Source organism: Coenobita brevimanus, chromosome 48 (genome assembly GCF_032717465.1).
Source record: "Coenobita brevimanus isolate Jiangsu-jjx chromosome 48, ASM3271746v2, whole genome shotgun sequence".
Taxonomy (NCBI): domain Eukaryota; kingdom Metazoa; phylum Arthropoda; class Malacostraca; order Decapoda; family Coenobitidae; genus Coenobita; species Coenobita brevimanus.
Window position 1 is genome coordinate 22,351,984 of NC_137001.1, and position 14,362 is coordinate 22,366,345.

Sequence of the window (14,362 nt, forward strand, 5' to 3'; positions counted from 1 at the left end):
TTTCTATACCGTTATCTCTCTCTCTCTCTCTCTCTCTCTCTCTCTTGGCGGGAAATGTGAGCCACCTTGAGTACTTTTGATTCTTTTATAAGTTATTTATAATTGTGCTTTCATTTGTTAATTTGGTTTTGTTATATTTAGTAGTAGATGGAGTGTCAAAGTTACTGTCTGCTGAGAGGTTTGTTACGTTACTGATTCATACACCCCGACGTAGTGGGGTGTGGGTGTAGGTGTGGGTGGGAGTGTGGATGTGGGTTTGTTGGGATGGTGGTCCAGGGGGAGGGGAAGTGTGAAGGGGATTTGACCTGCGACACCCAGGAGGGATTAAGAAGGGAGGGACGGGGAACGGGGGGCTGGAATCACCTACCACATGGCGGGAAATGTGAGCCACCCTGAGTACTTTTGATTCTTTTATAAGTTATTTATAATTGTGCTTTCATTTGTGAATTTGGTTTTGTTATATTTAGTGATGCCGACAATGCATTCAGTGCATGCCCCTCTCCTGCCTCTCTCTCTCTCTCTCCCTCTCTCTCTCTCTCTCTCTCTCTGTAGGGAAGCTATCTGTCAGTGCTGCCACTCACAAGAATTATATGAATTATTTCTTTTACTTTGGATATTGGCATATTTCTTCTTTTTTCAGGCTCATTCTCTTATATCCATAACTGTGATATTATTATCCACCCTAAAACTACGCTAAAAAACATTAAAAGTGACTACAATATCTTTTAGCAACACTGTACAATATGTGTGCCATGTTTCTGTGTTACTGTATAAATATTTTATGCATAATAAGATTACTGTTGATTCATCCATCAAAATACACAAGTGTAAGTTTTATTCATCTGAATTTATCGAATTTGTGATGCCTTGTACATAAATAGCTTCCGTTTCACATCGCAAGTTGGGGAAACGTGGCACCATTGTCCACAGGTGCGGGTCACACCTAAGCCGCAAGCGGGCGGGAATCAGACTATAGGTAGCGGGGGCAAAGTTTTCTGGCCGCATCCCCTTGCTGGCGCCAACCCCTGTAACGTAGTGGGATACGTTGTGTGAAATGTAAAGTGCATGTGGTGTAGTGCATAGATAGTTAGAGGAAATGTTTGGGAGAGTATGCTGGTCTACTCTCCATGTTACTGTCACACTGAAAAGGTCAGCAAAGGAGGATGGTTAGATAGCTAGTGAAACAGGAGCTCCAGCTCTCCCTATCACCAGCATTCCCATTCCCCTCGGGAGTACTACCCTGTTCGGCCCGTGCTACGGCCTCCTCCTATACACGTATCATATTATTATGCAGGAATATATTATACACGAATATTATTATACATGAACATATTATACACAAAACACATGCATCTCATATTATACACGAAATCAGATGCACTTTTGAATGCTAGGTTGCCAGGACACAATAACAACCTTAGAGTTGCACACCACGACTATAGCACAAGACCACAACACCACGCACCTCAATGGCCGCCTGGTGCTGTTGTCGCTCCTGTGCACATGCTTCCTCCAGCTCGCTACTGCGTGTCAGAAGGTCATCAAGCCGCCTCGCCTCCTTCCCAGCCTTCTCCCTTAGTGGCCCCAGCTCACCTTCCAGTAATGCTCGTTCCATCTCAAGCTGAAACGGTTTGTCAAATTAATACCGTCAGACAACAGATTATGTTAAAAAGGTGACACTATAAAGCACAAAGCTGATTACGTGGAGAGAATGGAGAATGAAAGACTGACTATGAGGGTGTATGTAAGTGAAGTGGAGGGAGGGAGCGGGAGGGGGAGACTGAGGATGAGGTGGAGAGATGGAGTTGAGAGGTACATGAGGGAGGGGAGTGTGAGTTGAGGGGGAGGGAGTCAAATGGTGGGTGACAGAGTGACTTGGAGGTGTTTTGTCTGCGACCACCCTTTGCGGGATTAGGGCATCGGGCTATAGATAGATAGACAGATAGAAAATGAAGCAGGGTAGAAACTGGTAACGCTGACTCCCCCACAACACAGCAGAATTGGCCTGTGTAATACTGTATATGGGTTACCATGCATAATATTAGGAGCAACATGCACCCTACTCACCCTCACCACTGTACAAGGTTATACTGATTGAAGGGAATGTATGATGATGATGATGATGATGATGATGATGATGATGATGATGATGATTCATTCATTCATTCATTGCCAGACGCCACGTATCCCAAACAGGGTGGCCAAGGGCTTAGAGTTAATTGTTTTACAGGGAGGGGCATTAATCCTCCACCAACCCCACTTGACACGTAGGGAGAACGTTATGCCAACAGCATCTGGTGTTCCCAGGCGGTCACCCATCCAAGTACTAACCAGACCCAACGTTGCTTAAATGATGGTGATAATTACAATGAGGTGCTGGACTGGAATGCCTTCACGTGGTGGCACCAACACACCCATGCAGCTACACTACCTGGTTATACGAACATCATTCAACTCCTTCCCTATCCCTTAAAAGGACAGTGGACTATAAAACAGCACCTTCAGCCTGCAGTCCACAGGGTTCATGTCAAGATGAGCCTGAAGCCATGAAAACAACGATAATGACGATGATGATGACAATGATGGTGATGATAATGAGGATGATGATAACTGCAATGATAGTATTTACACTGACAATGATGATAAATGATAATGATAATAAATGCAGTGACCAATAACTGCAATTTTGATGAATTCGGTGACAATATTTACAAGGTTAATGATAATGACAATAATAATAATAATAATAATCTAACTATCTATCTATTGCCAGACGCCACTATCCCGTAAGGGGTGGCCATTTGACTTTGAGTTATTTGTTTTATGGGGAGGGGCACTAATCCTCCACCAACCCACTTGTTGACATGTAGGGAGCATGTATGGTTTGGTTATATGGTTAATAATAATAATAATAATAATAATAATAATAATAATAATACTGTAATAATACAAAAATACCATCAAAATGCCAACTCACAGCAGCCAAGGACAACTGGAAGCATATACCACAGCACTCCAATCAACGGCTCAAATGCAACAAAGCCGTTCGTTGATGCAGCAATACAAAAGCACAGGGATACAGCCACTATATATAAAAGCACATGCGGCCACCCTTTGCGGGATTAGGGCGTCGGGCTATAGATAGATAGATAGATAGACATGCGGTGAAGCACTATTAACCTTTGACTGGGAACACCGGGGGAATGGATCTGCACTATAAACACAAAATTAGGCACTATTTAATGACAACTTAAACTGAAAGGGGTACTCCAAAAAAATAAATAAATAAATAAAATGAAATAAAAAGCTACATTCTTACTATTAAAAAAAAAAAAAAAAAAAAAAAAAAAAAAAAGCCACATTCTTTCCTTTGTAAACTTTTAGCAACAACATCTCAGTTACTTTCATCATCTTAATCTCATAACAAGCTGAAGTATGCAGCACTGTGGTAACTTCTCTGGTTTCTGCTATGGGCCAGAGACCACAGGGTTTCAGATCAGGTCTCTGAAACCTAATAGACACAAGGCAAGCCTCCTCTTTAACTGAACCACTGCAATGATTTTAGTGAAGAAAAAAAAAAAGTGATGATTTGTATATGCAAGATGGCATTTTAGGCAGTCTCTCTCTCTCTCTCTCTCTCTTTTTTTTATGCAAGGAAGAAGGAACAAAAGGCCATGGAGCCTGCAAACCATTCCTTCCAAGAAAAAAACAAGAACAATGCAAAAGAGAGCCAAATTCAAGATCCGTTCATTTCGAGAGGCCTGGACACACTGCGTTTGAAAGACTGGAGATCATAGGACGTAGGAAATACAGACAGAGGGAGACAGTTCCAGAGTTAACTTCATCCCGAACTTTTAAAATCATCTGCCCCCAAGAATATAGTACATGATAAAAAGAGTTAATGGACTGAAGACTTGTTACTGCAGTTGTTGTATTTTCAGGTTTTTCTGAAAATGTGAACCCAGTGGACTGAAGGCTTAAGATCCCTTTCTGCAATCCATCCACCTCCTTTTAGGGACTAGGGAGGGAATTGAAGTTCTGCTGCCAAAGCTTCACTCTTATATGACCAAAGCAACGTGTGGATGGGATAGAGAGTGAGAGACTAACGAGGAGAATGTATACGAGTGAGGTGGAGGGGAGGAGAGGGAGGAGGAGGCTAAGAATGAGATGGAGGGATGGAGTGGAGACGTGTATGAGAGAGGGGGGTGTTAACTGGAAGCAAGGCAGTGAAGTGGCAATGGACAGGGTGACATGGAGGTGATTTGTTTGTGACCACCCCTTATGGGATTGAGGCGTCTGGCAATAGATAGACAGAACAAAAAAAAAAAGGGGGGGGGAGGGGCAGGGGGATGGACCAAAGGATAAAAAAAAACATCATTACCTCCCTCAGCGCTTCATCCTCAGTGGTCTCCAGCTCAGTGACAAGACGTTTCAGTTCCGTGATGGCCGCTAGAGCTTCGGATTTGACTCCCTGTAGGCGCTCCACCTCGCCTGGCACGTCCTGAGGGGAGTATGGTGTAAGGGCAGGGGAAGGGAGGAAGTGGAGACAGACAGGAGGGAAGGAAGAGAGAGGCAGAAGGATGGAGGAAGAAAGAGACACAGGGAAGGAGGAAGGAAGAGACAGAAGGAATGAGGAAGAGAGACACAGGAAAGAAGGAAGGATGAAAGAGAGAGGATGTGTGAGGCAGATGAAAGGAGAAAGAGGCTGAAGGAGGGAGGATGAAAGACGGAAATAGAAGGAAGGAGAATGGATGAGGGAGAACAAAGGAAGGAAGTGAGGAGGAAGAAAGGGAGAAAAAGACAGATGGAAGGAAGAGGGAGGGAAGGAAGGTAGGTGAAAGATGAAGAGGCAATGGATGGGATAAAGAGGAAACAGAAAATGGGGTACATAGAGAGAATGGGAGGAAGAGAAAGACAGAAGGAAGGAAGGAGGAAGAAAGAGGTAGATGAAAGAGGAGAGAGAAAGGGTCAGAGAAAGAGAGGAGGGAGAAAAAGATGAGACACAGAAGAAGGGAGGATGACAGAGCTATAGGATGAGAGGAATAGAATGCCAGATAAATGGGAAGAAAGGATGGAGGAATAACACTGAGAGAAAAAATGAGGATTGGAAAAGAATAAATGGAGAGAGGATGGGAGGAAAATAATGCTATAAGAGTGGGAGAAAGAGGGAGAGAAAGGATGTGAGAAAGAGTGGGAAAATGAGGGAAAGAAAGAAGATGGTAGATAGAAGGAGAGACTGAGATAAAGGGAGAGATATGTAGAAAGAAGATAAGGGAGATGAGATGAGAGAAGAAGAGATAAAGGCTGATAGGAACACACTGAGGATTAAGGAGGAAGTTTTAGGGAGTGAGGACAAAGGGAACAAAATTAAGGCAGTTAAGTAGAATAAACAAAATATGCTGGTCAAATGAAAGAAAATATGCTGCACAGAATAAGAAGGAAGATCAAAAAAAGATAGCGATGTAAAAAATGGTTAAAAAGCTGTGAAAGGAAGGAGTTTTCAAGGAATTAGAGGCAACTGGGTGCTTTAAGATGTGAAGGAGTGTTGTGGTTTTGGTGTGGTTGTGAATGCATGTGTTAGAATTACTCTGAGATGGTTTGGCAATGTGGAGAGGACGCAGAAAGAAAGACTAACAGGAAGAGTGTATGTGAGTGAGGTGGAAGGGGAGACCAAGGATGATATGAAGGGGTGGGGTTGAGAAATATAAGAGACAAGGGAATGAGGTGGAGATAGGGGAACCTGAAGGTAGAGGAAAGGGAGACATGGAGGCAATATGTTTGTGGCCACCCCTTAGAGGATTAAGGTGTCAAGGCCTTAGGTATACAGTACCAAGAAAGATGAAAGAAAAATTACATCAAACAGAAAGGCATGGAATATTATAACATTAAAAATACTTGCTGTGGTAAAAAAGAGAAGAAAAAAAAAAAGGCAAAACATGGTGAGAAGTAATAATTAAAGAATCCTGGAAATAGTCAAATGAATCTTATAAAGGCAACTGGCAATAAGCAAGACATTTAAATCACATGCAATATCATCGTCACTACTACCAATCAACACAAAGTAGTACCATTCTATAACAACTATTAATGCATCTACTGTAACCACAATTCATTCATATATCAAGTCAGGTCATACGCTAACCTTTAAAAATACAGTATTCCAAAATGCAAGGAAAACGCTATATTACTCTATACCTTAATCTGTTTCCATTCCATTTAAACCCGTTCTCTCCAATGATGTACTGTGTTATTTTTGTTTGTTCCCGCTACTTTCAGACGAGTTATTCAGCTCAGGGAGATTTTTAGAAGTGAAAAGGATAATGAAATTCTAACCCATCTCATTCTAAAAGTCTCTCCTAGCAGTAGTGGTAACAGAAGTACAGTAGTAGTAGTAGTAGTAGTAGTAGCAGGCGTAGCAGTAGCTGTAGCCATTAGATTCATCTGAAATGTGAACCCAGTGGACGGAAGGCTTAAGTTAATTTCTCCTGTAGCTTACAATCCTGCTTTTGAGGGACAGGGAAGTCACTCAGCGTTATTTGTAAAGCCAGACAGTTGAGTGACCTGGCTATATCAGTGCCATCACATGAAGGCAACCCTAAATTAAGTTGGGGAGATTTCTTGTACGGCTGTCTCATCTCTGCATGGCCCATATTTTTATCCTTTTGCAACTTCAGGTCTTAAATGTCAGGACCAACTGACTAGCCCCGGGCTCCTATGCTCCTCATGGGGCAATTTAGAATTGGATGATGGATGAATGGATGGCAACTTCAGGTAGCTAAGAGACTGAAAAAGGCAATGCTTAGGCTCTTTATCTTTTCCATAACATCTCTTTGTGACTAGCATCATAATCTGTTGTTAATCTATTGCTATGGCTCGGTTTTCAAGACAGAGAGATTGTACAGTAATTTTAGGCCAAGTTAGAGTAAAAAGAGTATAGTGAAAGGGTTACTGAAGGCTGTATCTAACCATTCCAGTTGCAAATGTCTCCCCTAAACTTATAACTCGTCTGGTTGTAGCAAGAATAAAATGCAAAATACATCATCGGACTGAACAGGCTGAGAGATTATATAAATGCAAAAAACTCACATCAATGTTGAATGTGTCCTGAATGTTCTTGATCAGATGCTCCTCAAAGACTCTATTTGTGGTCTTGTCATCCTCAGCTCCGGAGTCGTGCCCAAAGGATCGCCTCATCAGACTATCTTCCGGACTGCTAAAGGTGCACCCCTCCATCACTGAGCTGTTGATACTACTCTTGTATAATGAACTACTGTTTAAGGAGCTACTGTTGAAACTTGGACTATTTTCGTAAGTATGTAGAGTCCCACTTGCCATAACAGGGCTAGCACAAATCAAAGTGTTTTCGTAAGTGTGTACATTAGCACCAGGCCTAGTAAAGAATGCAGTATCACAACTCTGACTGTTTTCATATGTGTGTACGGTACCACCAGGCTTTGTATTAGCACTCATTGAAGTGATTGGAGCTGCAGCCACACAGTCACCACTATGTACAGTACTTTGCATGGAGGACAAACCAAGAGATCCCATATTTTCACTGTGCATCTTGTTGATGGTTGGGGAATCACCTAAAACCGAACGCTCAATTCTGGGGGACCTTGGGGGTCTTGGAGGTGGCGGCTGGTCCACTGAACTACTGGAGTCTGACTTCTGATGGGGACTTCGGTTTTCCTTGTCCTTACTGCCGTCCCTCTGGCTTCTTGGACTCCTCACTCTCTTGCCCTCACTCCCACTCTCATTCAAGTCCATGCCCACCATCCTGCCCTCTACCCCATCACCAGAGTCCCGGCGTTCTGTCTTACTCCCCACGATGGTTCTGATGCGGGTCCTGGGGCTCTGAGGGACCGGGTGGGTAAGGTAGGATGGGCTGACATTCTCGTATGGGCTGCGTGGGCTGCCGGGGCCGGGTGAGTGGGAATGGGGCGGCACCTGCAGAGGAGCTGGACTGGGAAATGGTGGATAGTTCGGCAATGTCCCACTTCTGAAAAAATAAAAAATATAACAATAATATATGTATAAACTATCACGCTTCTGAAAAAATAAAAACAGTAAATACCATAAATGAATAAACAAATATTCAGCAATGTCAAACTTCTGAAAAAATAAAAAAATACCAAACACTGTATGAATGAAAAATAAAAGAATACAGCAGACATACAGAACAGTACTATATATGAACAGTATAATGAATTACAGAAAGCTCTTGTACCTTTTTTAGTTCTTTATGACTACAGTAGCATTATTTCCTAGTGTTAATTTCCTGCTATGGCTCAATATTCACAAGACAGGGAGAAGGCCATTTCAGCCTAAATGCAAGGGGAGAGAAACACACTTAAACAGACTAACTTGTGAGTGAGGTGGTTCTGTATTGTGAGTTGTAGATTTGTGGAAATTAAATACTATAGAGGAAGTGCTATGAAGCCAATTAAGCTAACTAGAAGACAGTCTACAAATGCTTATGTTGTAAGCGAGGTGGTTTATGTCGTACACTACTTATATCTCTATCGTTGAAGCAGAAAATGGCACTTGGGAAGATGGCATTTCTAGCCCAAGTTAAAGTGAACGGAATCAACTTTAGGCCAAGTTAAAGGGGACAGCATATATACACCTACACAACACATTACCTTGTAAGTGAGGCTGTTCTGTGTTGTGGGTTGCTGATATCTGCGTGGTCAAAGCAGAAAATGGCATTAAGCTCGTCCTCTGAGACTGTCGAGGAGTGTGCAGGGCGGGGGGAGGTAAAGACCGCTCGAGGTGCCGAGGTGCAGGGAGGTGAGGCGGTCTGGGAGGGGGTTGGGGACGGGGAGGAAGGCAAACCTGTTGGTGACGAAGGAAGTCGCTTGTCCCGGGGAAGTGATCCGTTTGTTTTGATCCTGAAAGTAGAATGAACGGTTAATAATTTGTTTTATTTCAAGTGGGACAAGGTCATGAAGTGTGACCTCAATGATAAGGGAATAGGGAGGCTGCCAGAGATCAAGCAGGATGGAAAGCCGCCATTAGGTGACCAAGGCTGATGCATGTGAGTATGTTGGAGCCTTTATAAATGATATGATGAGACAGAGGAAGGCAGGGCAGATGAGTCAATTGTCTAAGGGATGTGATTTATTTGTTATGATCCTGGAAATACAAGGAACTTAATCAAATAAACAGAATAATGATGAATACAGTACTGCAAGTGCTAGAATGGGGTGCCTTCATGCAGTGGCACTAATATAACCAGCCAGAGGAGCTGCATGGTTGTACAAATGTCTCTCAACTCTCAGATCCCCAAATGGATGATGGTGGAATAGTGGAAACGTACACAGGTGAAAAAAAAAAGTGAAAGAAATGTAAGAAAAGGATTGAGAGGGTAAAAAGTGTTATGAGTAAGAGATGAGCATGTGGAGAGGAGGAAGGATGAATGATATGGAGGGAAGGAAGGAGGGGGAGGTGGTGAAGTGACAGGAAGTGAGTGGGATGTGCTCTCTCTCTCTCTCTCCTTCTCTCTCTCTCAGGGATGGTGTGTAAGCATGTGTGGAAGGGGGAGAGAAAACAGTGCAAACAAGAGAGAAAAGGAAAGGGAGAGAAGGTGGGAGGGAGGAAGCAATAGGAAAATAAATACAGGAAGGAAGGAAGGAAGGGAGGAAGAAAAAAGAAAAATAAATAAGGGAAGGAAGGAAGAGGAAGGGAAGGGAGAGGAGGGGATAGGAGGGGAGAGAAGACACAGGAAGAAAAAATTAATGATGTAAAGAATGGTGAAGAAAGAAAGAAATGTATGAATGAATGAATGAAGAAAGGAGGGAAAGAAAGAAGGAAGGAAACGAGGTAGAATGGAGAGGAGAAAAGTGAAAAAGGAAGAGAGAAGGAAAGAATGTAATGTAAGAAGGAAGTAGATTATGTTGGAGGGAAGGTGGACGTGGGTGTGGAGGGGGGGGGGAGGGAAGCACCAATGAACGTGGGCAGCAGGGGTGATGATTCCCAAACACCTGCTCGTAAGTCATTTATCCTTACCATTACACATCAATATGCTTTTGTATTGTATAAGTGCAATTTTTTTCATTATTACGTACAGTATTAATGATTCCCTAACACCTTTTCCTATTTGATTTATTCTTACTACCACACACCAATATCCTTTTGTGTCTTATGAGTGTAAATTATGTTGTTACTAAGTGGCATAAATCCTAACACCTTTTCCTAATTGATTTATCCTGACCAGTACCTCTCAATATCCTTTTGTCTTGTGCAAGTTATGTTGTTACTAAGTGGTATTAATCCTAACACCTTTTTCTAATTGATTTATTCTGAGTACTTCTCAATATCCTTTTGTATTGTGCAAATTATGTTACTAAGTGGCATTAACCCTAACACCTTTTTCTAACTGATTTATCCTCACCATTACCTCATAGTATCCCTTTTATGTTTGGGATGCCATTTATGTCGATATAAAAATTATATAAACAGTGTACAAGTCAATTTCAAGGCTTAATATGCAAAATAACTAAAAAAAAGTGAGCGTGCTAAGACTCCCCCTGTTTTACAATCCCTAATCTTATCAAAATTAATAACCTTTCATGAGGACCTTATCAAATCCCCCCCCCCTGATAAAGATTATTTATATGCTTCAGTCTTTACTGTTATCTTCTATTTAAACGAATTTATTTTTTATTTTAGTTTTGTTAATTATAGAATATTTTACGAAGCCTGACAGACTTTTAAAATTGGGGGAGTTAAAGGCAGAGAGAGAGAGAGAGAGAGAGAGAGAGGTGGGGAGAGAATGACAGAGGGATGGAGGAAGAGAGAGGTAGGGGGAGAATGGAGGGATGGTGAAAGAAAGAGGGAGGGAGGGAAGGAAGGCGAGAGAGAGGGGGAGATGAGAAGAAGGGAGAGAAAGAGAAGGGTATGAAGAGAATGGGAGGGAAAGAGAGAGAACAGAGGAGGTTAGAGGATGGGGAGGAGGAGAGAAGCAAAGGAGAGAGGGAAGAAAAAAGGGAGGAAAGAAAAGAGAAGAAAGGAGAGACAGGGGAAGAAAGGTGGGACTAAAGGAAGGAAGGAGGAATGGAGGAAAGCAGTAAACAAGGAAGGGAAGGATTGTAGGGATGGATGGGAGAGAGTGAAGGAAGGAAGGAGAGAGGAAAAGGAAGGATGAAAGTGGGGAAAGAAAGAAGGAAAGGAGGAAAGAGGAGTAGGAATGAAACAGGAGAGAGAGGGAGGAGACGAGAGAGAAGAGGAGAGAGGGAGGGAAGGAAGGAAGGAAAGGAGAGAAGGGAAGGGAAGGAGAGAAAGAAGGAAGGAAGGAGAGAAAGAAGGAAGGAAGGAAGGCATGAAGGGAGGAAGGAAGGAATGGAGAAAAGGAAAGAAGGAAGGAAGATATCAAAGGAGGAAGAAAGGAAGGAAGGTATGAAGGGAGGAAGGAAGGAATGGAGAAAAGGAGAGGAGGGAGGGAAGGAAGGAAGGAAGGAGAGACGGAGGGAAGGAAAGAGAGAGAGAAGGGGCATGTCTGGAGTCCATCTGCTGAATTAATTAACAACAACGACCACAGCTCTCTCTCTCTCTCTCTCTCTCTCTCTCTCTCTCTCTTTCTCTCTCTCTCCACGCCAGTCACAGACCACAGTATCATGTCAACATTTATTTCTCTCTCTCTCTCTCTCTCACACACACACACACACACACACACACACACACACACACACAGATAGACAGACTGGGATATGTTCAGAGACAGACAGATAGATACAAAGATAGATAGATAAACTTACATATGAAGAACACTTAATTGCAAACACACACACACACACACACACACACACACACACACACACACACACACACACACACACACAGATAGACAGACTGGGATATGTTCAGAGACAGACAGATAGATACAAAGATAGATAGATAAACTTACATATGAAGAACACTTAATTGCAAACACACACACACACACACACACACACACACACACACACACACAGACGCTGAAGCAGGCTATATTATGCACACACACACACACATGCTGAAGTAAGTTTTATTGAGCGCACACACACGCACACACACACACACACACACACACACACACACACACACACACACACACACACACACACAGGCCATAAAATGTGATAATAGTACACAGATTTCCCAACGCATTTATGGTTCCTGTTCTCTCTCTCTCTCTCTCCTAGAAGTGTGTAAAATGGAAAATAAATCGCTAAGGAAGAGGTGTTAAGAATCCTGTGCCAATAATACGTACACAAACGTACATTCCACACACACACACACACAGACACGCGCTGAAGTAGGCTATATTATGCGCGCACACACATACACACACGCGCTGAAGTAGGCTATATTACACATACACACACACACACACATGCTGAAGTGGGCTATATTATGCGCACACACACATACACACACGCTGAAGTAGGCTATATTATGCACACACACACACACACACACACACACACACACACACACACACACACACACACACACACTGCGTTCATAATGTTCCTAACTCTGCTTGCTAGTGATTTTCTGACTACTACTACTACTACTACTACTATTATTATAGCTTATCCAGAGAAAATCACTATTATTATTATTATTATTATTAGCAGCAGCAGCAGTAGTAGTAGTAGTAGTAGTAGCAGTTGTAGAAGCAGCAGCAAAGGTAGTAGCAGTAGCAAAAGAAGAAGTAGTATATAGTAGTAGTAGTAGTAGTAGTGGTGGTAGTAGTAACAGTAGTAGTAGTAGTATCAACAACATCATCATTATCATCATCATTATATGCACACACACGAAAATAAATCAATTACTGTCACACATCACGAGCTACGCTAATTAAGTATATACAGGATTCACATCTATTCAAATTCTCCCATACGATATTTTTCGCATTTATACACCATTACATAAGGAGGCTAAATCGCTAAGCTGAATTCCCCACGCACACTCACGCCCCCACCCACATACTAAAGAGGATTCATTCACTCTCACTCATACCTTCTCTCTCTCTCTCTCTCTCACACACACACACACACACACACACACACACATACACACAGCTGAACATAATTTCCATCCTATAGAAAACGGAGGACAGGAAGATGTTATGGGGCAGAATAAATCGCACGGGAAAAGGTGTTACGTAACTTAATACCTTGAATATCCTCGTCCGGGAATTCTCTGATAAGCAACGTAGTCCATTCTGACGAGGATGCTTAGGATATCAGCATGATTTTCACTCTACCTCACTCTTCACTCTAACTTGGCCAAAAATTGCCATCTCTCCGTCTTGAATGAGTTGTTGCAGTGCAGATTGATGCTAGTCACGAAGAAGTGCTATGGTACCTCTCTTCTATACTCTCGTCACTCTAACTTGGCCTAAAATTGCCATCTCTCCATCTTGAATAATGAGTTGTTACAGTGCAGATTGATGCTAGTCACGAAGAAGTGCTATGGATAGGATGTAGAGCTGTAGCATTTCATCTCTTCTATACTCCCTTCACTCTAACTTGGCCTAAACTTGCCATCTCTCCATCTTCAATGCTGAGTTGTAACAATTGACTAACACTGGCATATGATGCTAGTCACGAAGAAGTGCTACGGGAATGATGCAGAATTGTACCATCTTTTTCAGGTAGATATAAAGATGGTACTAAGGTCATAAATCCATCCCACAGCACTTCTTCGTGACTAGTGCCAATTATATCGTCCTTTTGCAGCTTATTTCACGTAGCTCAGTGGCAGAAAATGACAATGCTACGGCTCTATATCCTTCCCATAGCGCTTCTTCGTGACTAGCATCATATTCAAGTGATAATCTCTTGCTACGGCACAGCATGAGAGAGAGAGAGAGAGAGAGAGAGAGAGAGAGAGTCATACATGCACACAAACACACACACACACACGTCTCTCTCTCTCTCTTGCAACCTCACTCTGTAACTGTCTGCCTGTTTGCCTTTCATTATAAAAGTTTGTGTGTGTGTGTGTGTGTGTGTGTGTGTGTGTGTGTGTGTGTGTGTGTGTGTGTGTGTGTGTGTGTGTCTATTTTTCTTCCATGTGTTTACCCCTCCTCTCTCTCTCTCTCTCTCTCTCTCTCTCTCTCTCTCTCACACACACAGATATCTATTATATCACTTTCTTTACGCCTCTATCTTCAATTTTCCCACTATCTCACTTCATTTTCTTACTCTCTCACTTTCTTCCACGTCCAAGAGTCATCATCTCACTTTCTTACATTTTCCTCTTTCTTTAAATCCTCTGAATCATTGTCACTCGTCTTGAATTATCTCTATCCTTAATTTTCACACCTCATTCTCCTTCAGGTCTTGCAATTAACTCACTTTCTCACTATCTG

At 42.4% G+C, this 14,362-nt stretch overlaps 1 protein-coding gene across 1 annotated transcript in view; it reads right to left on the bottom strand.

Annotated features, from left to right (window-relative positions):
* LOC145399224 (uncharacterized) overlaps positions 1 to 14,362 on the bottom strand; it is a 133,931-nt gene that overhangs the window by 62,883 nt on the left and 56,686 nt on the right. The window contains exons 8-12 of the mRNA XM_080271913.1: positions 8,643 to 8,891; positions 7,391 to 7,999; positions 7,087 to 7,267; positions 4,382 to 4,501; positions 1,466 to 1,621 (exon numbers count right to left, since the gene is read on the bottom strand). Coding sequence (XP_080128039.1) covers positions 1,466 to 1,621; positions 4,382 to 4,501; positions 7,087 to 7,267; positions 7,391 to 7,999; positions 8,643 to 8,891 — 1,315 coding nt within the window. The remainder of the gene's footprint in view (positions 1 to 1,465; positions 1,622 to 4,381; positions 4,502 to 7,086; positions 7,268 to 7,390; positions 8,000 to 8,642; positions 8,892 to 14,362) is intronic.